This window comes from Balaenoptera musculus, chromosome 1, assembly GCF_009873245.2.
Source record: "Balaenoptera musculus isolate JJ_BM4_2016_0621 chromosome 1, mBalMus1.pri.v3, whole genome shotgun sequence".
Classification (NCBI taxonomy): Eukaryota; Metazoa; Chordata; class Mammalia; order Artiodactyla; family Balaenopteridae; genus Balaenoptera; species Balaenoptera musculus.
The window spans coordinates 9,534,997-9,560,735 of NC_045785.1; the positions used below are offsets into that span (position 1 = coordinate 9,534,997).

The 25,739-nt window shown below is 43.4% G+C and overlaps 1 protein-coding gene across 5 annotated transcripts in view; it reads left to right on the forward strand.

Annotated features, from left to right (window-relative positions):
* The window catches only part of VPS13D (vacuolar protein sorting 13 homolog D), a 247,617-nt gene that overhangs the window by 155,640 nt on the left and 66,238 nt on the right, over positions 1 to 25,739 (forward strand). For all 5 annotated transcript variants that reach the window (XM_036858737.1, XM_036858753.1, XM_036858761.1 and 2 more), the window contains 2 exons: positions 3,544 to 3,678; positions 4,831 to 4,998. In XM_036858737.1, coding sequence (XP_036714632.1) covers positions 3,544 to 3,678; positions 4,831 to 4,998 — 303 coding nt within the window. The remainder of the gene's footprint in view (positions 1 to 3,543; positions 3,679 to 4,830; positions 4,999 to 25,739) is intronic.

A 25,739-nucleotide genomic window follows, 5' to 3' on the forward strand; every position in this document is an offset into this window, starting at 1 on the left:
TCACTGTTAGGCTGGAGATCCTAGCCAGTGCAATAAACAAATAAAAGGTATAAAGACTGGATAGGAAAATGAAAACTTTATTATTTGCAGAGAACATGATTACCTAGAAAATCTGAAAGGATATGCAGCTAAGTTATTAGAATAAATAAGTAAATTTAACAAGGTCACTGAAGACATTGTACAAAAATCAGTTGTATTTCTATATGTCAGAGAAAAGGAAAATTTGAAGGATGTCTTTACAACACCATTAAGAAAACATCAAATACAATATCATCTATTGCTGTGTAACGAATCATGCCAAAACTTAGTAGTTTAAAACAACCATTTTATTTGTTCACAAATCTGTGAGTCAGCAATTTAGACTGGACTTAGCTGGGTGCTGTTTCAGCTGGACTTACTTGTGGTTATTGATGTGGCTGCAGTCACCTGCCAGTCAGCTGAGACCAAAGGGTATATAAGATGACCTTACACCCGTGTCAGGCGCTTGTTGTTGGCTGTCAGTAGACCCCCTTCCACGTGGTCTCTCATCTTCAAGGAAGCTAGTCTCAGCCTCTTCACATGGTGGAAACATCAAAAAGGGCGGAGCAGAAGCTCCAAGATCTCTTGAGGCCAAAGCTCAGAGATTGCACATGTTACTCCTGCTGCACTTTATTGTTTGAAGCAAGTTATAAGGTCAGGGCAGATTCAGGTGAAGGGGAAATAGACTCTGCTAATGATAGGAGATGCAAAGAATTTGTGGCCGTTTTTACTGTACCACAGATACGTAGGAATAAATCCAACAAAGTGTGTACAAGACCTCTGCACAGAAAGCAATTAAATATTACTGAGAGAAATTTTAAAAGGCCTAAACAGGTAAAGGGGTGCACCATGTTAATACGTTGGAAGATTCAATATTATAAAGTGGTCATTTCTCCTCAAATTGATCTATAGATTCACTAGAGTCTTGATGAAAATTCTAGCAATTTTTTTGGTGGCAGATTGACAGGCTGATTCTAAAATTTATTTGGAAATGGAAAGTGCAAAGAGTAAATAACCAAGGTAGTCCTGAAGAAAAAGAACAAAGTTGGCGAGCTTACACTAACAGACTTCAAAATTATTATAAAACTATAGTAATTAAGACAGTGTGGTATTGGCAGAAGGCAGGGCAAAATGAAACCCAAAGGAGAATCCAAAAACAGACACATGTAAGTACATTCACTTGACTTATGACAAAGTTACACTGTACTACAATAAGGGAAAGGATGGCCTTTCAATAAATATTATTCAGTCAGTTAGATACCCATGTGGAAAAAATGCTTCTTGATCTCTGCTTTAGAACATATATAATAATCACGTTCAGGTAGATTGTAGATGTAAATGTGAAGAGTAGAACAATAAAAATTCTATAAGTAAACATATGGGAATATCTTTATGACCCTAGTGTAGATAATTTCTTAACTATGACATAGAAAGTTCTTTCCATAAAGGGAAAGATTAAGTTGGATTTCATTAAAACTAAGAATGTCTGCTATCAAAAAACACCAATGAGTGATAAGACAAGTCACATAATGGGAGAAGATATTTGCAATATATTCATGAAACAGAAGACTTGTATACAGAATGTATAAGAAAAACTCCTACAAAACTTATAAGGAAAAAACAGACAATCCACTATGAAAATGAGCAAAAGACTCAAGTAGGCACTTAACAAAAAAAGTATATCCATGAGGCTGATGTGTGTATTATCAGGTGCTTAATCTCATCCTTCAACAAGAAGATGGAAATTAAAACCACACTGAGTTACCATTACACACCCATCAGAATATTTGTTTTTTAAAAAGCTATCTTTGGGACTTCCATAGTGGCGCAGCGGTTAAGAATCCGCCTGCCAGTGCAGGGGACACAGGTTCGATCCCTGGTCCGGGAAGATCCCACATGCCGCAGAGCAACTAAGCCCGTGCACCACAACTACTGAGCCTGCGCTCTAGAGCCCACGAGCCGCAGCTACTGAGCCCACGTGCCACAACTACTGAAGCCCGCGCGCCTAGAGCCCGTGCTCCCCAACAAGAGAAGCCACCGCAATGAGAAGCCTGCGCACCGCAACGAAGAGTAGCCCCCACTCGCCGCAACTAGAGAAAACCCGTGCGCATCAACGAAGACCCAACACAGCCAAAAATAAATAAATTAATTAATTAATTTTTAAAAAGCTGTCTTTACCAAGTGTTGGCGAGGATGTAGCATAACAGGAAATTTCATAGACTGCTGAAGGGAGAGTAAGCCAGTTCAGCTGCTTTGGAAAACTGCTTGGCAGCATAGGCTATAAGGTTGAACATGTACGTTCTTTATGACCCAGCAGTTCCACTTCCAGGTAGATATTCAAGAAAAATGCATACAAATGTGCCCCAAAAGACATGTCCAAGAATGTTCATAGCAGCATTATACATAATAGCAAAAAAATGGAAACAGCACAACTGTTCATCAACAGCAGTGGTTAAATAGTTTTATTCATGTGTTGGAATACTATGTAGCACTGACAGCTGTGTTTAAACTGCAGCTGTGTGCAACAACTTAGTGACTCTCACAGACCTAGTGTTGATGTCGGAAGCCACATACAACCAAGTCCATACTGATGATTGCATTTAGATAAAATTCAAAGCAGGAAAAACTCAGCTGTGGTGCTAGAAGTCAAGATACTGGTTATCACGGGCTTCCCTGGTGGCGCAGTGGTTAAGGATCCGCCTGCCAATGCAGGGGACCCGGGTTTGAGCCCTGGTCCGGGAAGATCCTACATGCCGCGGAGCTACTGAGCCTGTGCTCTAGAGCCCGCGAGCCACAACTACTGAGCCCACGTGCCACAACTACTGAAGCCTGCACGCCTAGAGCCTGTGCCCCGCAACGAGAGAAGCCACTGTGATGAGAAGCCCATGCAACGCAACGAAGAGTAGCCCCCACTCACCGCAACTAGAGAAAGCCTGCACGCAGCGACGAAGACCCAATGCAGCCAAAAAAAAAAAAAAATACGATATAAATAAATAAATAAATTTATTTTTTAAAAAAAGGATACTGGTTACCTTAGGGGAAGAGGGGGTCTTGATGGGAGGTCCACAAAGAGGGGGTGGTGATGTGGTGCTTCCAAGTTGGGGATAATAACCGACTTTCTGGTCTGCGTGGTGGTTACATGGTTGTGTTTACTTTGAGAAAAATCACTGAACCGTACATTTGATTAGTACACCTTTCCGTATGTGCGGTATGCTTCAGTCAAAAAGTAGAACATGACAAACATACAGATCCAAAACAGACCAGAAAGAATTATGCTGTGAAGCTAATAGTGTTTATTTCTATGTGATATATGTTACTTTGAGTGATATATCTATATATTTTTATACATATTCCTAATATTTTACTTTTATAATTACAGGGGAAAATCCTTATTTATGAATATCGTAACCTTGACTCTCATTGGAAAGTTGACATGACTTGTAGCTTTCATGGAATTCAGAATTACAGTACCCTGGAAGACCATCATATGGCTAAAGCATATCGTTGCCTTTCTCCCCTAACTAGGCCCTAAAAAGCACCTTGGGATTTCCATTGATTCGGTTTGAAGATGCCGTGATTAATCTGGATCCATTCACTCGGGTACATCCCTATGAGACCAAGGAATTCATCATCAATGATATCCTGAAACATTTCCAGGAGGTGAGCTTTGGAGCAGTGCTTAGTGGCTGGAGCATTAGCAGAATGACTGTTGTTGTAGTTGTTTGGGAATTCTGGTTGCTGAGATGTCACTATTGACAACCCACATGAACATTTCAACTCTGATTGTTGTGTGATGGGTCAGATCACAGCCCATGAAGTCCACGCACATCATGAAAATCTTGAAGCAGTGCATCTGATTTATGAACGGATAATCTTGTCTCTCAGAACTGGTCTCAGGGGCTTCCACTAGATCAGTCACAATCTTAAGGGTTTAATTGAGGCTTTCATGACAACACAAAAGACTGAATGTGAACCCTGTTTGCCAGGCATGGGCCTACTTTCAGTGACTGCATCAGTGTTCTTAGAGCCTATGAAATCCTGCCCTAGAGCTGAACTTAAAAAGTTTTTATCAAGTTGGATATTTTCCATTTTGTATTTATTATCCAGACTGCAAAGACCAAAATCTAAAGCCAAGACGTACTCTTCGATGACTAGATGGGTCAAGGTCATATCAAATTTATTAGCTGTCAGAGTTAAAGTGTATCCTATGCGTGTTCCCTTCTCTCCTTCCTCCCTCCTATCTTCCCCCTTTCTTTCTTTGCTTCCTTCCTTGACCTCCCTCACCGGTGATATTTCCACTGAACTGTGAGGAGAGTGAGATAGCGGATACCACTGGACCACGGAGTCAGGCACCGGGGGCACATAGGAAGTGGCGGGTTGCTGGGTAGGTCTGAACATGCCCACTCTATGCACCACCCGCTCGGCAGACTCTGAGGGGGCTCCAGGTCTGGTCCCTCCCTCACTTTCCTTTTAAAACTCTCCCCGCTGCTGGCTAATTCCCTATTTGTAGAGCGATGGAAAGGAGAGTGTGCTGTATATACTAATAAGTATTTGTAAAGAGTCTTACCTGTTGCATAGCTTTTTTTTCTTCTGAATGGCTTCGAAGAGTATAAGTACTGAGAGTATTGGGAGAGGTTTAGGGCAGAGCTCACGAAGGGCAGGAGCTCACAGCTGATGAGAATTAAAGGGTGATTGTTGGTGTTGGTGGGAATGGAGGACAAGAGAGATTTCTAACCTTTTTGCTTGGGATGCTCGATCTGCAAATATAAACAGGTGCTGGTTTTCTTCTTCTTTCCCTGCTCCGTTTGACAGGAACTCCTCAGCCAGGCAGCTCGAATCCTGGGATCGGTGGACTTCCTTGGCAATCCCATGGGGCTTTTGAATGATGTTTCTGAAGGGGTGACTGGACTGATAAAGTATGGAAATGTTGGGGGCCTTATCAGAAATGTTACACACGGAGTATCAAACTCTGCTGCCAAGGTAAGGAAATAGAGGTGAAATTCCATTGTAATTAGCCTCAGGAGTCCTCTACGTTACTGTAACTTCTTTTAGAGTTAATAGGTTGTGAGAAGTTACATACGTGCCCTTGGCTTCATCGCCCACGTGCCCTGCCTTTCCCGCACCTCCAGTAACCCGGCCCCAGTCCATCAAGTGCTCCTCTGCACTCTCTCCCCTTCCTCCTCTCCGTTCCCACTGCCTTCATCCAGGCTCTGGTTGTCTCTTCCCTCACCCACTGCCATAGCCTCCTGCCCCCTCACTCCACCGCAGCTCTCACAATGCCTCCAGAATGAACTCGCTTTATAAAACATAGAACTTGATTGTGCCATTCTCCTGCCTAAAATCCACCCATTATTACCCACAGCTCACAGGATAAAGTCCAAACTGTGGTACGGCCTTCTAGAGCGAAGCAACCCTTTTAAGTCATCTGAGTCCGGCAGCGGAAAGACAGCAGTGTAATTCTGCTGTGTCTTGCTGTCTAGCTGGCTTGTTTGTTCATTGGCCTCCTGTTTGGTGGACATCTTGTTATTCCATAGTTTAATTTTTGGCAGGAGCCGATTTTATGTGTGAAGCTGGAAAAAGGTGAACGTAGTTGAAGGGGGGTTGCTATTTGATAACATGCAAAAGGCGTCTAAAGACTCTGCTTTCCTCCCCTTCCTGTCAGCTCGACAGAGTTTCCTTCTAGAGATTGACCTTTTCACGAATGAACCAGCATTGGGAGAGCGCCTGTGCTCCCGGCTTGTTTACCATAGAGCATTGTTGTAGCAAAGTCATAGGTGCACTTGTGCCGTGGCCACTAGGATGGTGGCTTCACCGTAGAGAGCCTTTCAGGTGCCACGTAGGAAGTTATCTTGATGAGCAGGTAAGGAGGTAGAGTTGAACAGCAACATTTCTGTGTTACGTAGCATTCTTGGTAATAATGTGTGAAAGTTGGGAATTTATTCCTGTTTTCCAAACTCTTTTCTAGAGCTGATGGTTCTTTAGTCAGATCAGGTTTTTCAGTACAGGCAGATCTCGTTTTCTTGTGCTGCACAGATAGTGCGTTTTTTACAAATGGAAGGTCTGTGGCGACCCCATGTGTCCAGCACGCCTGTCGGCGCCATTTTTCCAGCAGCGTCTGCTCACCTCATATCTCTGTGTCCCATTTTGGTCATTCTTGAAATATTTCAAACTTCTTCATTATGATGATATTTGTTATGGTGATCTGTGATCGGTGATCTTTGATGTTATGTTGCAAAAAGATTATGATTCGCCGAAGACTCAGATGGTGGTTAGCATTTTTTAGTAATAAGGTATTTTTAAATTAAGATGTATGCATTCTTTTTTTAGACATAATGCTGTTGTGCACTTAACGACAGTGTAGTGTAAACTTAACGTTGTCTTCACTGGGAAACCAAAAAATTTGTGTGACTCACCTTATTGCAGTATTCGCTTGATTGTGGTGATCTGGAACAGAACCCACAATCTCTCCAAGGTATGTCTTTGCTGGACTTACGTTAAACCAGAACAAAATGTACTGTTTGGCTTGTGGTTCAGAATAGACAACACTCTTAACTTTTAGAGAAAGGGTGAAAGGTAGAGAGGCAAGAGACTTTCTAAATCATGGTTTGGAAATGGACTCTGGGTCATAGTCTGAATGAGTGTGCACATTTCTGCCTTGAATCATTGCCTATGCTGCCCTTGGACCTTCCCCCCTGACAGCAACATAAAAGTGGCACAGATTCCTCAATGTTCTTTTGCTACTAAACTTGATATAATCAGATGCAGTTAAAATATTTACTTGTATACACCTGTAATTTATATAATATTGTACATCAGCTATACTTCAATAAAAAAAATTTAGTTGTAAATGCTCAGTTTAAAGATTTTACTTAATTTTTTAAAACTCTAATTAACATAGGACAGTCTCTTTGGTTTTATAATTCCTTTCTTTATTTTTGTACCCCTGGGCTTTGTTTTCATTTGAAAAAAAAAAAAAAAAGGCACTTATGGTTTATTGAAAGGTCTTCCTCAGCCTGGAATATGCCCTGACTTTATAGCTTACTATGAGAATAAAATGAGGTATGACCTTATGAAAACTTTGTAAAACATGAACTGAACAAGAGAAATGGGTTTTCACTCTGACTCTTAGGTTTACATCAATGTAAAATGTACAGACTTTAGCCACCAGGAAACCATTAATGCCCTTGAAATGAAAGTCAGTATATTATAGTCTACAGAAGAGGAGGATCTCAGGCTTGGAGAGTGGGAGATTCACACTCCGTGTGGGCCAGTTTGGCTGTTAGGACCCTCTAGCTACCCTTGTGGATGAGAATGAAGACATCGGGAACTTAACTTGCCTGTGAGCTCTACACAGATGAGACCTTGTGTGGGTTTCTCCTGAGTTTCTCTGCAACATCCCGGTGAAAAGGTTGGTGCTTTCTTTATTCTCTCTCATTCGGGGACATCTCATTCATCATCTTCTTCTGTTTCCCCTGGAAAACTGTTTTTGAAGCTTGAGGGTCAGTATGAGAATATAACTTAAGCAGAAAGAAAGGGCAGCATACGCCTTACCTCCACCCTCACTCCCAAATCCATATGAAGGCCTGGGTGGCAGTGGTCTTGTGTCTTGCTGGATATCATGCTTTATCTTGTTGTTGGATTTGCATAAGGGTACTGTTTTCCAGGACCCAAGGCCTCTTGAGTGGGAACCCTGCTCCCCATGTGGTCGGCGTCCTTCTTCATGCTTTTTCTTGCCTTTAGTGAGCAAATCAGTATTGGCGTCACAGACTGCTACTCAGAGGAATTGCTATGTAATTTATTTTGATACCAGGAACCCTGGGTGTGTTATAACAATTAGTCCATATATCTATCATGAGAAAGCAAAGAGACTTAAAGTTACCACTTCATTTTGGAAGTGGTAGCTTCAAAAGCCAGGTCTATCAGCTAAATGCCCATTCAGGTCATCTGTGATTCTGCATGTATGTAGTTTGGCTAAAGATCTCCATTTTCTTGTAGTTTTGTGGGTTGAAATCAGACCTTTAATGTTGCTTTGGGGGAATGTTTTGTTTGCTTTTCTGTGTACACAAGAAGAGTTTAAGGAAGTGCAAATGACCACAGTAATCAACTGTTGGCCTGTGGGAAGTATTCCTTTAAAGAGTGCCTGAGTTTCAGTGGTTAAAGAACGGGGTCAGACAAGACAGAACTGCACCTTGCCGAGCCCCAGCCAGCCAGCCCCACTTGGCTGCAAAGACCAAAGGGCTGTAACCTTGTTTTTTTTTTTTTTAAATAAATTTATTTATCTAGCTATCTATTTATTTATTTATTTTATTTTATTTATTTTTGGCTGCACTGGGTCTTCATTGCTGCATGCGGGCTTTCTCTTGTTGTGGCGAATGGGGGCTACTCTTTGTTGTGGTGCGCGGGCTTCTCATTGCAATGGCTTCTCTTGTTGTGTAGCACGGGCTCTAGGCACGTGGGCTTCAGTAGTTGTGGCATGTGGGCTCAGTAGTTGTGGCTCATGAGCTGTAGAGCGCGGGCTCAGTAGTTTTGGTGCACGGGCTTAGTTGCTCTGCGGCATGTCGGATCTTCCTGGACCAGGGATCAAACTTGTGTCCCCTGCATTGGCAGGCGGATTCCCAACCACTGCGCCACCAGGGAAGTCCTGTAACCTTGGTTTAATAGGCTTTGAATGTAGTGGAGAAGCCCCATAAACCTCGTGAAATTAATTATAAATATTGTATATATGTGTATTTCCCTGAAGCAAGGATCTGAAGTTTTTATTGGATTGTCAGAGAGGTTCATGCCTCCCAAGAGATAATAAATCATTATTGTAGACATAGGGTTGAGCATTGAGGGCACTTGGTAGTCAGAATACCTGGGTTCTAATCCCATTCCTACCCTTAAATAATCTTTTTCTCTGTTGATCTTGAGGGATTTTTTTTTTTTTTTTTTTTAATCTATGAGAAGGTGATGGTAATTTCCCCTGTCCCACTGACCTGAGGAGCAAAAGATTTGAAGATGTTAAGACCCAGTGAGGAGTTAAAAGGGAATTCATTCTGTCACATAAGAAGGTAATAGACCTGTGGGTCTTAGTTGTGTGTGGGTAGATGTTGTGAATTATTCACAGCAGATTTTTAATTTCAGATCTACCATGTCCACTTCTGGAATTTCTCATTACATTTTAAACTGTTATTTAATTTATTTCATATTAGCATCAAGGAACCAGAACTAGGAGGTAATCTATGCCCTTTATCCCCTTTGTTTCTCTTAGCCTTTTCTTGTGTTCCCCCAAGCCCCAGAAGTCAGCTTATGGATTCCAGATCTAAGGGATATGATTTAGGGATTAGCCACCAAGCTGTGAGCATCTATCCCTTGACTCCCTTGCCTGGATCTTGGTAAAATGACTCTCACCCTTTGAGTAGACCCTCAAAGATCTGATCATATTCCTAAGGCCATGACAGGATGATTGCCTCTGGAATCCTTTCTAGGAATATGATTTATTTAAGAAAAGCACAGCATTTCAAATTCCAAAACCATGTCAGAGGAGCAGTTTCCCTCTGCTGCACGAATTGAAAAGAGCACGCTTTTCCCTACTTGGGTGTCATCTGAATATCTACAAGACCCTCTAACCTCTTTGAAAGCCAGAGAATTGGGGAGATATTCATTGAACAAATTTCCTCTCTGAGATAGACTCTCATTTCCCTTCTGTCTATGATTATTTTGTGATTATTTTCATATACTTATAGAAAAATTACATAGTTATTCTTAAAATTAAAAAAAGTTCTTTTCAAACCAAGAGAGTCTCAGATGTTAACAGTAGAACAAATGATTCCATTCTCTTTTCTGCCCCTGTAGAATCTGAGTGTTTTCTCTGTACAGGTGTCATCTGGTCTTCCTAAGGGAAGAAAGACAATAGTGTACTTAATTTCTTCCAGCAAAGGAGAGGAGCACTTTTGATCATCACAAATGGAACCTCTGCTCTGTTCTGTCCTACTTTCCATCCCTCTCTTTGTGTCTTTATCAAGGCGATATAGGATGCTTTTGATCTTCGGTACTTTTTTGATCTCAGTTATGTTTTGACTCTATGCTTATGAATGCAAATATTTTAATAATTTTCCCTGTTTTTAACTAAAAGTTTTTCATCAAAGGCAGTTGTTCATGGAATTAGAATTCATGGTTTATTATTCACTAAAGGTTAGTTTTACTGATAACTTTTACAGTTGTATGATAGGTTTCTTTCTTTCTCTTTGGCTTTAGAGCATTTGTCTCTACCAAGCCCAGATTTCCCAGCTCACATTCTACAGATCTAAATTTTTGTCAAGGAGATATGAATTTTCTGTCAGTTTTAGTTAATACATTTTATTCTATATCGCTTTAGCCATTGTTCTATTGTTTTAAATCAGTTTTGTTTGTTATGAATTGGATAAAGACCTAATAGCTTCATATATTTCTTGGTGCAAAGAGCATTAGTGGGAAAAAGGTGCAGGAACAGGGTTGAAACTCCCTGCTTCATTATAACATACTCACTTATAAACATTAATTGAGCACCTTCTCTTTGTCAGGCCTTGTGATAGACTCTTTACGTACATTGTCTTGTGTATGTTAATCTCGATTCTTCAAATCAGGAAACCGAGACTTAAAGAAGTTAAACAATTTTTTCAAGGTCATAAAACTGGAGATGACAGAGAGAGTATGAAACCAAGTCCAGCTAATTCTAAAGGCCTTGTTTTTCCCCCTCTGTGATGTCTCTCCTTTTTGTGTGTGAGGCTTTCTTCCAGACACTATAGAGAACATGAAAAGTTACTTACTGTTAGCTTCCCACCAGAAGCTTATTATTTGACATCACTTGGTTAGCTTGTAAGGTGACTGCTGTCACATCACCCATGTCACGAAGCAGGCCCTCAGGAAATGGTGCTGGTTGTGGTCATTCTTGTGTGGGATTCGTTATGACCGTCGCCAGCTCCTTTATAGACAGTAAGAACCTTGGTGATTGCAAACGTGGTTTTACTCATGTGATATCATTTGATCATCAGAATAACCTGGTCAATAGATAGGACAGGCAGTATTAGCCCCAGTATGTAAATGAAGAAACTGAGGCCCAGAGAGGTAAGGTGACTTCCCCAGGGTCAACCAGGAACCTGTGGAGCCAGCACCTGATCTTCTGCAATGGCGTCTGAATTTTCATTTTTAGTTGCACTTTGGAGATATTGCTAACTGCTTGATTTGTTCTAGACATTCCTCTGTATGTTAAAAAATAAAAACAACAATGAGAAAAGCAAAGAGCCCTGCCTCGACTCAGAATGAATTTCGATAGCTTTTAGGAAAACCATCTGAAGATAAATACAAGCAAGTTAAGTGAGGAAGAGAGAGAGGGAAATTGAGACTGTTTGCATAGTTGAGTAGAAAACCTAGCTAGCACTTTAGATGGTATTTTGTTCTTTGGTCTCTGTTCTTTGGGGTACCATATGTGGAGGAGCCACTTGCCTTCCGAGAGAACCTTTCACTGGCCCTTTGTGCCCAGGAAACCAGATTTGGGGCAAAGCAGTGATCCAGTGGAAACTGACTTCGTGTCCCTGCACCCAGGGATTCTCAGCCAGCCCCTGCCACTGGCCAGCCTCCTATCATATATACTGTGACCTGGTTGAGGGCAAAGGGGTCCATCTGCCTTTTGTTTAAGATAAACAGCATTTGTTTGTATTTGTTTTGTAGGCAGTCTATTTATAAGGCTCAAATGAGACTAAGCCACTGTTTATTCAAGGCAAAAGTTTTATCTTTGCACAAAAGAATGTACTGGAGTGCCTGCCTGCATGATTCCGAAGGGGAAAAGGCAATTTATGACTTGTATCTGTTTTTGTCATTATGTATGACTGCTCCATTTTATAGTTGAGGTGATATCCCCATAATAGCTTTTCCATGTACCTATAAGCAACTAAGAGGTGAATGCCTTCTTATAAGCACTGGGGTTTTAGTGTATTTAAGTTGGCATAAAACTTTAAGTTAAATGAAATTCACTTCAGACAGTGATCTATCCCTTAGAAAATGTAGAGTTTTCTATTTTCAGAAAGACTTTGATCCGAAATAAGTCACCCTAGGGATTTCTTTTCCAGCCAAGAGGAGGTGCCTTGAAGTTGTTGTATATAGAGAAATGACTCAAATTCTTGGCAGCAGAGCTTTTGTTTTATTTTCCTCTGATAACCTTGAATACTAAAATGATTCTCTTAGTCTGAGCTCTTTTTGGTTAGAGGCGAATTTTAGATGCTGAATGACCCAGCAGTGACCTCTCCTAACTTGGTCAAACCTCAAATATTTGCGGGAATTGGAAGTGTGTTGGGCGGGGGCGGGCGGGTGAAGTAGAGGCATGAGAATCCCATGAGTGGCCAGAATTCCCAGGCAGTCCCCACCTTGCTCCACTGAGCAGCCTTGCTCATGAAGGAGCCTGGTGAGTGGGGCTTAGCTGTCCTCTTGTCCCACCCTAATTGAGCAGCTCGGCCAGAAGTATCAGGGAATGACACCACCATTGACTCTCTGTTTTTGAAACAGAAAGATTGGAAAAGTTTAGGACTTGTCTTCATTTCTTACTAGTAGTTCAGCTAAGAGTCAGGTCTTTAGTTATCTCCTTAGACCAAACATCTCATGTTTCAGAGGAATTCACTCTGTCTTCCTACACTGCAGTCTATGGTGGTGGAAAAGTATGTTCAGTTGCTAAATTGAAAAGACAGGAAATATTTGTGGCCCCCAAAGAGTAGTGGTTTTCTACCCTAGTGTAAACATGGTGAGTAAAAGAATAATATGTTCAAGCTTTTCTTGGGTTGACTGGTTACCCCAGAGATGTGGTAGTTCTCCCTTTTCTGCGTTTCAGTATTGTTCGTATCAGTATTCGGCCTTTCTTGAAAAATTGTGGCAAGCTTAAACGAGAAAAACTGTAACCCATTTTTATAAACACGTGAAGAACAAATCAAATTCTAATTCTTGGCAGTAAAAAGTCAGAACACTCACTCTGTTTGGAAGGTCCTTTTGGTTTTCTGTACCTCTTTCTCCCCTGTAATTGTTGTCTCTCTCCATCTTGAAGAGAAGCTAGATCAAAGTGTTTTCTTAGGAGAAATAGGGGATTCCTTGGAATATCATCCTTAAAAGTCAGAAAAGGATGTGTAGCCATCATTTATTGGGTGGCTCCTGTATGTCAGGTAAGGAGGGCTAGGAGCTTTACAGATGCTATCTCATTTAATTTTCACGTGTACCCTATAAGGAAGGAAGGATTATCTCCGTTTTACAGATGAGAAAAATGAGACCACAATGGTCAGTTACCTTGACTAAAATTTAATAACGAGTATTGGAGTCATAAGTTTTAGGAACAAGTGATTTGGGAGTCTGTATATTTTTCCTCCACATAATGCAGCTTCTCAGACATAAACCTCTACCAAACCCAAGCCATTGTAGAAGCTAAAACACAAGCAGTTGAAGCTCCATTCATTCCCAACTTTTTTTTTCCCTTCTATGTTGGACCTTGGGATTTTCCAACTGTAATTTCCAGTCTTGCTGAATTAATCTTTACTATCGGGGAATCCCTAATCTCGTGTAAAAGGATTGAAATGGGACAAAAAGATTGAGTTTTCCTTAACCAAACAGAAGATGACTTAAAATCGTTTGAGGAAGCTGGCTGTACTTTCTCACACACCTGATGTGCTTAACCCAAGATTTATTCAGATTTAAATAATTTGATTTGCACACTCAGGCCTTTCCTGCGCTTTTACGGGGGAGCAGACCAGAGCTTCAGGCCACCTCAGCGTGTGCTCCAATAGCCAGCTTCCTCTAAATGTACATGTCAAATTGTAATTTCCTTAAGCTATTTACTGAACTTCACTGCTTTAAGTGTTTCTAAGCAAGTAGGATGTCATTTTAAAATTTGGTTTTCAGCACAGAGGTCATGAAAGTAGGGAGACTTGTGCTTTCCCACTATCAGTTGATGGCAGAATATAAACTCATTCTCTCCAGTAAGTCCTTTTCTTTCCTTGCTCACCTCCCCTTACTCTGAAGTACAGCTTTTCACATTTTGTAGAGGTGTTTATGTCTCTGAGTTCTGCTGGCACGTTGGCTTTCAGACGCTTAGTGACACCAGTGCTGCAGTTAAGAAGCCGGATGGAGAATGCTGGGGATGGTGTGTTGTCCTGAGAGTTCTATGGTTGATCAGTTCTATTGACCTGACCCGGGCTTTGCTTCTTGGAAAAAAGGAGAATTAAGATTAACTCATTAGAATTTAATAATCCCTTATTAGAATAATAATAATGCCACTTGATATCTGTCTTGATTTCCAGTTGTTGATGAAGGACTTATATCTCTGATCCTGTCTATAAGCCTGAAAGCAGGTGACGCTTTTATTTACTGCCACCGCAACTGCCGCCTCCACCGGGAAGAAACCGAGGCCCAGCGGAAGTAAACAGCTTGCCCAAGGCGGCCGAACAGAAAGTGGTAGAGCTCTGGGCTCCTTCCTTGGCCTCTGACTTCTAGAACATTGCTGGGCAGTACTTCTTGAATCTTACCAGATACTATAGAAACCATCGTCTCCACCTGAGACTCGGGTTTCCGGTCATCGGTGTGGTGCGAGCCATGTTAGCACACCTTTCCTGCAGGGGGGGTTTCAGAGAACATGGGGGGAGAAAAATGTATCTTTCCCTAAGGAGGCTTATTGACTCATTCATTAACCACGTGCTGTGTACGTGAACTGTTTGGGAGCTCACAAAGAGAAAGCGTGATGAGAACAGTTCTTAGAGCAGCATGTTTTGTGGAGCGGAGGTGGTAGGGAGAAAAATTTCAGCTTATATCAGGACATTCCAATAAGTGATTTCTACATTGCTGGAGGTGAGTGGAAATAAGCGAGACCATGGAAGAAAAAAGGATGGCACTTTCAGAAGGGGTGAGAGTCTGGCTTTGCCTTGGCTTTCCTCAGAGCCAGATGATGACATGTCCAGGCCTGACTCTTAAGGGGGGCTCAGCATGTCCTGAAGTGGTGACTTGGAGGCCCAGCTGGGCAGTAAATATTAGCAGAGACGCACCGCACTTAGGTCACATAGGCAAATGGCAGTGACAGCTTCGCGTTTCTTTTTTATTAAATACCAGCGGGGAAGCCCTCCTGTGCCATTTGTAAGAACAAGGAAATTTCCTAGTTAGGCACATGAGGAGGGTGGAGATAAGCCCCCAAACTAGGAGCCAAATTGGGGAAGTCAAGTGAAGTGAAGAGAGAGTGGCAGAAAACTGGCCATCCGGATCCTTTCTGTTTCCCCGGTCATGCTTGTTCTCCCCTCATCTTTGCACTGTTGCTTATAACCTTTCCTCTCTCTGGAATGCCCTTCTCCCCATCTCTGGCCAAATGGCTCTGAGTGTGCAAGGTCCAGTCCAGATCCCTATAAGGTCCTCCCCGCTCTGAATTCCCAGAGCACTTTGTGCTTCGGTTAGGGCAATGACCGTGTTTTTCCTTGGAAAATACTAACCATTTTGTGCACGTCCCAAACATCCATTTAACATACATTTATCATTGTCAATTAGGTGCTCCGTTCTGTGGCAAATACTTAGAAAAGTAAAACTTAAAAAAAATATTTTTTTGAGGGATATGGAACAGGTAAGCCAGATAAGAAGTAATAAGTCAGCATAATAACAGAGGGAATAAGTATTGCAGCTGGGATCTGTGCAAAATCTTTGCAGTTTCACGAGATAAGTGCAGTGGGGGCCAAGGGGAAATAACACTTTATTCTGTTCCTCAAGGATGAGATCGGCTTGAGACGAACTGTTTGATGCAATTGCCTGCTTATTCGTTTGCACCCCGGAGTAGATGTAAAGCTCCTGGAAGGCGAAGATCTTACTGTCATCAACTGTTGCCAGTGTCCCTATGACTAGTCATAAATATTTATTGTAAGAGAGTTGAGGGGATCCCGGTGTTTCCCACGTGGGCTCCCATTTATCTGGTGACATTTTCACATGGTGTAGATTCAACAAATAGTTATGAAATACGTGAAACACCTGCTGGATTTTTAAATTAACTATTTTATGGTTTTTATGTGGAATAAACAGAAACTTTGAAAATGTTTCTTTATGACTTTCCTCCCAAACATGCCTGTAAGCTGACTGAGATGCACAGTCATGGGCTGTGTGTTGAAATACAGATAGGAAAAGGCTGCTGACTTCCAGGATCCTGTTTCTTCTCCTCCGCTCCCCATCACTCAGGTCTAGGATGCTGACCTGGATGGAATGAGGCCAGGTGTGCATTATTGGATCAGGCCCAGGCTCTGCAAGGTAGCAGGAAGCCTTGGGAAACTATTATAGGGGGAAGAAGGGAAACCCCAGTCCCTCTTAATCTAATGAATTAAAATAATATTTATGGGAAATATCTGTTTGCTTTATTAGAGGAAAATGTTTAAGTAAACATTATGTAACAACATATTGAATTTATGTAACAACACATTGGTTTAGAAGCAGCGACTTTCAGTGTTTTCACTGAAATGAAAATTAAGCAGAGCATGCTTCCAAAAACAGCCCATTGTTTCAGTTTTGCTGCCTTTGTCATGTTTCAAAGCAGGATATTTTGGCCAGATGGATTATTTTCTCTTTATTGGTAACTTGGAAATTGGCAAGGATGATGTCAAAGTTAGTTATAAAAGAAGAGCTACTAATAGCTCCTGGTAGTTTTCTGGCAGTTTACCTTTGTAGATACTCCTGTTACTGTTTGATCTTTACAAACCTACAAGAAAGAGTACAAGTATTATTATTGCCACTTGAGCCACAGCAAAGGTAATGACTCCTGGAGGCTTAGCAGGGAGCTCATAGAAGAGGACGAGGACTCAGGCCTCCTCTGTGGCCCCAGGCTCTTTCCATAGACCACATTGCTGCTCTAGAAAGCACCCTTTCCCCCTCAGGCATTAAAGCGCTTTCATGTCTGTGAGATAATTTAACCTTGCAACATCCCTAGGGGGCCAGCAGGGCCAGTGATGGGAAATTCAGCCACACGGGTTGAATGGTTTTGCCAAAATCATGCAGTCAGCGTTGGCACCAGTGGCTGATGCCCAGACCTCATGACTCCAAGCCCACTGCTTTTCCCGCCAGAACAAATCTCGGCGGAGGGCCAGAGGAACTTTCTGACGTGGGGAGACAGCTGTGGAAAAGTGTTACTTCCAAGAGAGGGCCTTACTTTGCTGGCATCCATGCTGGGTTGTGTGAATGGTTGGTTCTAAAATCTCAGATGCGCACGAAAATCTCTAGTCACAGGATCACTGAGAAACAGCAAAAGGGGCAAAACCAGGTAGATCTTAGCCTGTTTCTGGAAATGCTTCCTACCTGTTTGGATTTTGTGTCCAGTAGTGTCAGCAAGGAAAGTTTGTAGGATTGCTGCAGTACGGTTGTTTAAAAATCAATTGGCAAGACAAGTTGAGGTGCCTCAATGGATGTTATATAGAGAGAGAAAAATTCTTAGGACTAAATACAATGAAGAATTTGCCACTTGTTTCTCTTTAAAAGTTAAAACACAACTGTGGACAATGTCTAACCTCAGTTTTATTTTTTTTTTAAATTGAGTTCTATGAGAAGCCTCTTTTGAGTAATATTTCATGTGGTAACTTAACTCTCTTATCTGCTCCCTTTCCATTGAAGCCCATCTTGTATTCCTCCCAAGATAAATCTTGAGCCTAAAACTCTTCTCACTCCTTCCAGATGAACATGGCAAAGGCAGCTCTTCCCAGGTTTGGACCCTCAACACAACCTCTGATATCCTCGTAGAAATTCTTAGGACACAGATCTGGGAAAGAATTCGAAGACCAGCTTTTCACCCTCTAAAATTACAGATGGAGAAACTGAGACCCAGTGAGGTTCTCACAGCTAATTAGCTGCGGGGCCAGCTCTGAAACTCAGGCCTTCTGGCTACAAATCTGGCATTGTCTTTGAAATGGGGTCAGCAGCTGTGGGTACCTGCTTCTTGTCCTTTTAGAAATGAGGGAGAGAAAAGTAGTGGGGCCAGAGCCCTGATGTGGTGTTCATTTTCTCAGCATCCTGTATGTGGATTTTATTTGTTTATACATCTGTCTCCACACTGGACCGAGCTCCGTGAGGACAGGGGACTAAGTCATAGTCACCTGGGTATCTTTAACCCCGAGCACTGTGCGTGCTATGAAGACAGCCCCCGAGGGCTTGTTGGGCTGAGGGATCTGTATTGTGTAAAGATCGGCTCACCCGACTGGGAGGGAAGTACAGCTCCTGTGAAGCGCCTCACATCACTAGTCCTTCACCCGTGTCTCATCCAGTGAGTGAACCCCTGCAAAACCGCACCTCACCTAAAAACAAAACAAGACCCCCCCCCCCAGAAAAAACCAAATAGGGGATCCCTCTGTAATTAGAAGGCAACTGATGAAATGAGATAGAGATAAAACTTGGATAGACACATAGTCTTTGGTTAATGCCAAAATTAACGTAACTTTGTTGGTTAAAATGAATTTTAAAAGTTTCTCCGTATGTTTATCTGCATGTTATTAATTATGATTGTTGTCATTGGGTTCCCTCTAAAGTTCTGTGTGAGTTAAGAGAGAAAGAAAGGGGAAAAAAAAAGGGACCCTCCGGGACTGGGTCTAACCTAGGGAAGGAACAGCCACTTGCCATCCCCCTGGGTGAGCCCTGCAGATGCCTGGATCCGTGGCCCACTTGGCCAGGCAGCCCAGAAGAACATGATTATTAGAACACTTTGGGTTGAGCTTGTGTCTCTTCTGAATCCTCCTCCAGAACGGCACTAACTGTGCAGCCTCTGGCTGCCGTGGGCAGAGTGACTTGCACGCCGGCCTGGGTGGGTGACCGAGTTTGCCGGGCCGGCCCCCCTTCCCTCTCCCACGTGTCTGAGTGGGGTGTGGGCCAGGGGACAGGCCGGCCTGGGTGAGGGCTGGCACCGTCCTCGCCAGAGTAGGCGCCTGGAACCTTCGCTTTGTGCCTTTTTGCTTTAACCTGGAACACTTTAACAAGACAGCTGACCAAATGGCGGTGCCTGAGTCCTGACCCTTTGCCGGGCCGGATGAAATCACCATCTTCCTGTCTGCAAATCATCACTCGGGTCCAAGCCCGCAGTCACCCAGTGGAGCCCCTCCACTTGCTTGTCGGAGCGAGATTGCAAAGAGTTAACACTTGTGCTTTTTCGGAAAGTTATCTGTGAAGAGTATTAGTTGTTTAATAAAGCGTGCCTGCCCTCCCAATGAACCCGCCAGTGACTCTGCAGCTGGGGTCATTCCAAGTTCACGCGGTGGACTTTTGACTGCCTTCTGTGTCTGTGAAAACAGTCGGCAGCTCCTGCGGGGATCATTCATTCAGGCCTGTAACACAAAACTATTGCCAATGGGCACCTGCTGGGGTGGCTTCCCAGGAGGGCTGGGAGGGAAGATACCAGACTCTTCAGGCATCTGCGGAGATAAGAGCAGCAGGGGCTCCACTGGGAGCCTGCTAATCTGGCTGCGCTTAGACCCCACTGCCCGGCCCGCAGGCTGGTGTCAGGATGTATTAGGGATCCCCAGTTGGGATGGGATGTGAGCTAATTAAAGGCCTTTTACAAAGAGGAGGGGGAGGGAGAGCGTGTGAGGAGGAGGAGGAAGAGGAGGAGGAGGAAGGAGGTTTGGAGCACATTCCCCAAATTTCTAGCACATTCTTTATTCCTCTCTTGTCCCTCAAAACAGAAGAAAACAAACTGAAGAGTCTGAACATTTGGTTATTTCTGATCTTAAATCGTCGTTCATTCTGCCTGGTACTATATTGGTTTTAGCTGCTGTATTTATGGAATTACATATATTGATACCATTAGAGAGATTTTGCCACATTCTCCCTGGAGACATCGTGCTCCTGAAATACTATAGGTGGAGTGCTTGAATTCTGCTCCTTTCCCTCCATTGATTCATCTGGGCAATAAGTACCTGTTGTGGCGTGTCCTAGGTTTTTCCCCTTTTCCTTGGAAAATCCATTTGCCAGCTGTAGGGGGTGCTGCGGGGAGGATCACATACATCAATCCACAGTAAGTGCTCTTATTAAATTTTGGTTGGTGAGATGGTGGTGGTGTGGTGCTGTGGTTTCAAATGTCAGAGCAAACGCCATCTTGAAAATGTTGTCAAGTACGAGCATAACAGTTCATTTTACAGTCACATTCACTTCCGGAAAAGTCACCTAAAAGTGTTTGATTACCTGTTCTTTTGTTTATTTAGCCTGTATATCCCTCCTCCGCCAACAAGCGGTAAACTAACTTATTATTTTTTTAATTTTATTGAAGTATAGTTGATTTACAATGTTGTGTTAGTTTCAGGTATACAGCAAAGTGAATCAGTTATATGTGTGTGTGTGTATATATATATATATATATTCTTTTTCATATTCTTTTCCATTATAAACTAATTTATTTACAGACCAAGGGTACTTTTAAGTCTGTGGTATTTTCTTAATCTGCCTGGTAATGATACATTTCTTGAAAGCAGTTTTGTTCACACACAAACCCAAGCCTTTATTCTATCACTTCTGATACATTTCACATAAGCTTGACTGTGTGCAAAGAAACATTTAGATTAAGTTCGTACTACATGGTAACAATCTGAGGAAATTCCAGTCAAAAGCCAGCAACCTGTTTCCTTCATTCTGGACTGTTGGTGTATCTGGCTTTGTCTGTGTTCTGATAAACGGTAACCACAATGTTAATTTTGTATTTCCTTGCATTTTGTCTCACATAATCTGTTCTCAGAGCTGACCAGGAGGCTTGTTCACTGCCATGTGATTCGTGAAATAGTGGGGTAATGAGCTTGATTGTGTGGAATATGTTAGTGTATTATGTGTAAGTGTTTAATTGATCTTGATTCCTGGGTATTGCTATATAGGAAACATGGGATAGATGCTATATGATTGCACAGTTGAGGGACGTTTTCAGTTTAAGCTGGTAGCTGAATGGGTATCTTTAGAAGTGCTGCTAGCTCATATTTACTGACTGCTTCACCGAGTACCAGGTACTGTTCTGAGTCTTCACATGAATGGACTTGTTTAATCTTCACAGTGACCCTTTGAAGTGCTGGTCCCTGTTGATACAAGAGGACACTGAGGCTCAGAGAAATTAAGTAACTTGCCCAAGGCTCTGAAGAGAGCCGGGCTGGGACCCAGGTTCTCTGACTCAGAGCCTGTACTCCTGGCCCCATCTGGTGCAAAAAGTTGCACTTGTCTAGTGGGCTTCATTCATGGACACGTCTTCAGTGTCAGATTTGCAGGGACTAACCATGTAAGGCTGCATTCTCAAGGGGGTGCCGAGAATCTGAGTCACCGTTTAAAGTCCCTCCCTGTAGTTCCCTCTGTCGTATGATTAGCCCTTTTGTAGGTGCTGCGCCGTCCAAGCCAAAGTGTGTGGCTGAGAATGAGGAAGTGCTCTAACCCTGTCCGAGGCACTTAGTGAAGGCATTTTAACTTCGTTCTAGCTCCACACTCTGGGCTGACTAGATATAGACTTAAGTGCAAAAAGCATAACCTCATATTAACAAATCTGTTACTTATTGTGCCTACACAGTAAGTTCACAACTGTCTATGAACAACTAAAAACACCAGGATGTGTGCGAGGCACAGAGGAAACAAACATGAACAAAACAAAGGTCTTCCCCCCTCTCCCCCCTCCCCCCGCACCCTGGTTCACAGTCCAGGGCGGGAGAAGGTCCCGTAAGTAATTGCGTGCGCGAACGCGTTCAGGTGCCAGGACAGAAGTCTGTGCAGGGCCGGTGGGGCACTAACGGAGCGCAGGCCTTTGTACCCAGGGAAGGAAGGCCTGCGCCCGACCTTGAAGTCATGGAGATGTTGGCCATGTGGGCACAGGAGGGCACAGGGGGCAGCCCAGGCAGGAGGGACTGAGGGGTGTGGAGCAGCTGCCCCAGCGCCGAGGTGGCGGGTCACTGGGACCAGAGAGCGTGCCGTGCCGTCAGCTGTCTATTCAGGGAAAGACTGGCCTGCCGTTTTACTTCCTTCTGTTTTCCCTCCTCTCCCCTTACCGATGAGAAGTGAATTTCAAGGGGAAGAGACCTAACTGGATTTTTCACTTTTTAAGCCTGGTATCATTGTCATGATATGACCATAAATTGCATACACAAAATGTTAACTATTACTTTTTTGCAAGTATTTTTATGTATGTGAGCAGAGTAGCTGCACCTTTGACAGAGGCCAGAACAAAACCGACAGCCCCCACCCCTCCAGAAGAAAATAGACCTAACTTTCTTTTTGTATAATTAGAGCTAAAATCAAATCACGGCCCGTTCACAGCAGGCAGATTGCAAATCCAGCCAAACCGTTCTTTCTGGCCAGAGTGACTCCGTCTAGTGCTAAGTCATGGACTGCCTCCGGCATTTCCAGTTACCCTACCTCCATCTAGATGTGGCAGAAAATCACCCTCCCCGAAGCCCAGACAGACAAACCTCAGGGTCCTTGTTAAAGGAAAAGGAGGTATTTAGACCTCATTTAAAACAACTGGGCTAGAAAGGGAGGGGGGAGGGAGGAGGGAGGTGGTAGGCTCATTTTTTAACTGTGTTTTGGGAAATTAACTTCTCTGACCCCATTTGATCAGTCCATTAAACTGTTTCACCATTTTCTTTAGACAAAGCCAAATAGACGTGACCTAAATTTGTGACGGAAGAGCGCATTACATATAGGAACGTGTTCCCCCAAACTTACCCTGCCCCTGTCCACTCCAGTCACTAGATCTTTCTCTGAAAATCCCTCCTTTCCTGTTTCCACGCAAGGCAAATGACAATGTCCACATTTTGATTTGGAATTTTAGTTTTTCATGTAGGATTCAAAGGGGACATTTATCTTGAGGTAGGAATGGCTACTGTTTTCTCCACCAGTGTTCAGACTAAGGCTACATAAGTCCCTCGTTGACTTCTTAGAACTCTGGACCTCAGTGTTTTCCCTACACCCAAAATTGCGGTGCTGGATGGCATCTGCCCGGCTCTCGGGGTGGGAGACAGATTGGGTCTTTGACTCTCAAGATTGAAGTTAGGTTGGACTGCTTGGCAAGCATGATAAAGAAAAGGTTCCTTGAGTGAAATCTGATAAAATGTCCGTCAGGAATGGACTCTCCTCTCCCTTTCCCGACTCACCTTGGTGCCTGTTCTGTGGTTGTTTCGCTGCCCTCATCACTCAGAGCTTGAGCATTTGTGAGTTGCCACTTGTGTCCTGGACTCGGTGGACTGAGTCACTTTCATAGGAGTTGGAGAAAATTACACATAAAACAGAATGCTGCTTCTTTACAGTTTTCCCGTGTTCTCACCACGTCATGGTTTATTGCTCTTTTCCATGGAAACTTTCTGTTTGGTGGGGAAACATGGTGCTACGTCCAGCGTTCATTGACAACGTGAAGGCCGGCATCTCACCCCCTCATCTCTGACAGATGGATAATTAGAGGATGAGACACGTTCCATCTTTTGGTGGAAGTTAACCAGTGTTGGGGTGTTAGTACCGTAGAGCCAACTGCTGAGTATATTCTCATTTGACTTTTCTCTCTGCAAGCATTTCCTAGCTTTAGGGTGGCGTACTAACCCCATTTTGGATGCCTGGGCTCTGAATCAGCACCGAAAGTTTTACATGTAAAGAATTAACATTTGGTCATTTCCTGTGAGCCCGACAGCAGTGCCAGGCACTTTACACCGTTTTAACCTTTCTTCTCCATTCTCCTTTCTTCCAGTTGCTCACATACCTTGGGGTCATCCTTGACTCAGCACATCTGTCAGCTGTGCCGCCTGTGGACCTTCCCCTCCCACCCGCTGCTTCCCCGCCATCCATCCCAGCGCTCAGCCCTGCCCTGTCTATTGTAGCAGGTTCCGTGTCCACCCTTCCTTCCCCCTTTCTCACTGCGGCTCTCGGTACAGCAGACGGAACTCAGGTCGGGTCCTTCCTCCACTCAGCCCCCTCCAGTGGCTTCCCCTTTCACTCTGCAGAGAAGATTAAAGTCTGTGCAGTGATTTATAACGGACATGTGGTCTGCCTCCCCCTGTACTTTTCTAACCTTGCCTTTTACCCACTTGTCACTCCCCACCCCACTTGGCTCCTTCGAACTGACCTGCTTGCTGTTGTGTTGCTCAGCTGTCCCTCAGAACTTCTGCCTCAGGGTCTCTGCACCAGCAATTCTCTCTGCCTAGAATGTTCTATAACCCCATGGTTTTCACCTGCATTTTCTTTATCCAAATGTCACTTTGTCAGTGAGTCTTCCTGGCGCCCCTCCCCCATCTAAAATTGCAGCCCCCTCTATCACTACCTCTTATCCTCCCTCCCTGCTTAATTTTTCACTTAACATTTATTACTGCTTTCATTTTGTATATTTATATTGTTTATTGTCTATGCAACTAGAATATAAACCCCAAGAGGGCCACAAGCCTTGTCTGTTTTCTTCACTGCTGCATCCCCAGCGCTTAGAACAGTGCCTGGCACATAGTTGATGCAAAGTAAGTTTTTTGTTGATAGGAGGGAAGAAATGAAAGGAGGAAGGAACGGACGGACCCTGGGAGTTAGGCATTATCTCAGTTTATAGAAGGGACACTGAGAAGTCGCCGAAGATCACACAGCCAATAAGTGAAGCCAAAATTTACCCAAATGTGTGACTCCAGAACTTCTCTGGTTTCCTTTACATGTCTCGGCCTCACTTGTGACTGCTGTAAACATAGACTCTGTGAATTGTGCGCACAGACATAGCAATGTGAACGCGCTACAGTGCCTTAAAGGAAATACTTGGCCAGAATCTCCCAGTCTCCTCGATATCCTCTGGCACTCGATAGATAGAACAGAGGAAAACTTCTCAGCAAAGTTTTAAACCAGATACCCCTCAACATAAGGAAAGTGATTAGCACACGGAGCTGAAGAGATGAAAAAGAACACGTTTTTGAAAATACGGACTTTCAAGTCAAACCAGTGAGCAGTCTTTTCGGTCATTTATTCCCAAAGCTCCTGTGGGTTCATTCCAGGTGCACTAGGGAGACCAGCACCTGTCCATTCCCTAGTTGCACTGTCGTGTACGCATCCGTACCCTGTGCCTGGCCCTGTCCCTCGCCCCGGGGAAACAGAAGTGGACCAGACAGTCAGGACTTGAGCGGTGTGCCTTCAGCAAGCGTCTCTCCCCTTTGAGCTTAAAGGACTCGTTTCAGTGGATTCCTAGAGTGAGGTTTTTGTTTTGTTTTGTTTTGTTTTGTTTTGGGGGGGGACAGTCTCCCAATTTTATTTTCTCATCTTGTTCCATGAAGTTCTGAGGTTCATTTTAAGTCCATTTGGCATTCTTCTTTTGGTAACATAGGAAGTTGAGGCACTTATCTGAAGATTAAGAAACATCCAAGGCAATGATGTCCTGTTTTCCTGCATCTCTGACCCTTATAGACTTTACAGCAGTTGTTAAGGGTTAGGATTAGAGGTTCAAGGTCCTCGGAGAGGCCCCATTCCTATCCATCAGCAAAGCCACAGGCACCCCCTGAAAAGACATGGTAGGGGTTCCGTACATTTCAGGGAGTTCTTTGTGCCTTGTTTCCCACCTTTTGCCTTGGACTGTAGATGGTTTTTCTTTTCTTCCCTGGATGCTGCCTCTTGGATACATCCTTAAGCTCGCGTTACACCTGCAGCCCAGGAACATGCCTGGGCTCCCGCTTGTCTGGGAGAGGTGCTAAGAAATCAGGCATTAACTGCTACTGAACATGCTCCCCTGTGTTTCCAGTTATGCCCAGACTTATGGGTATTGAGGGGAC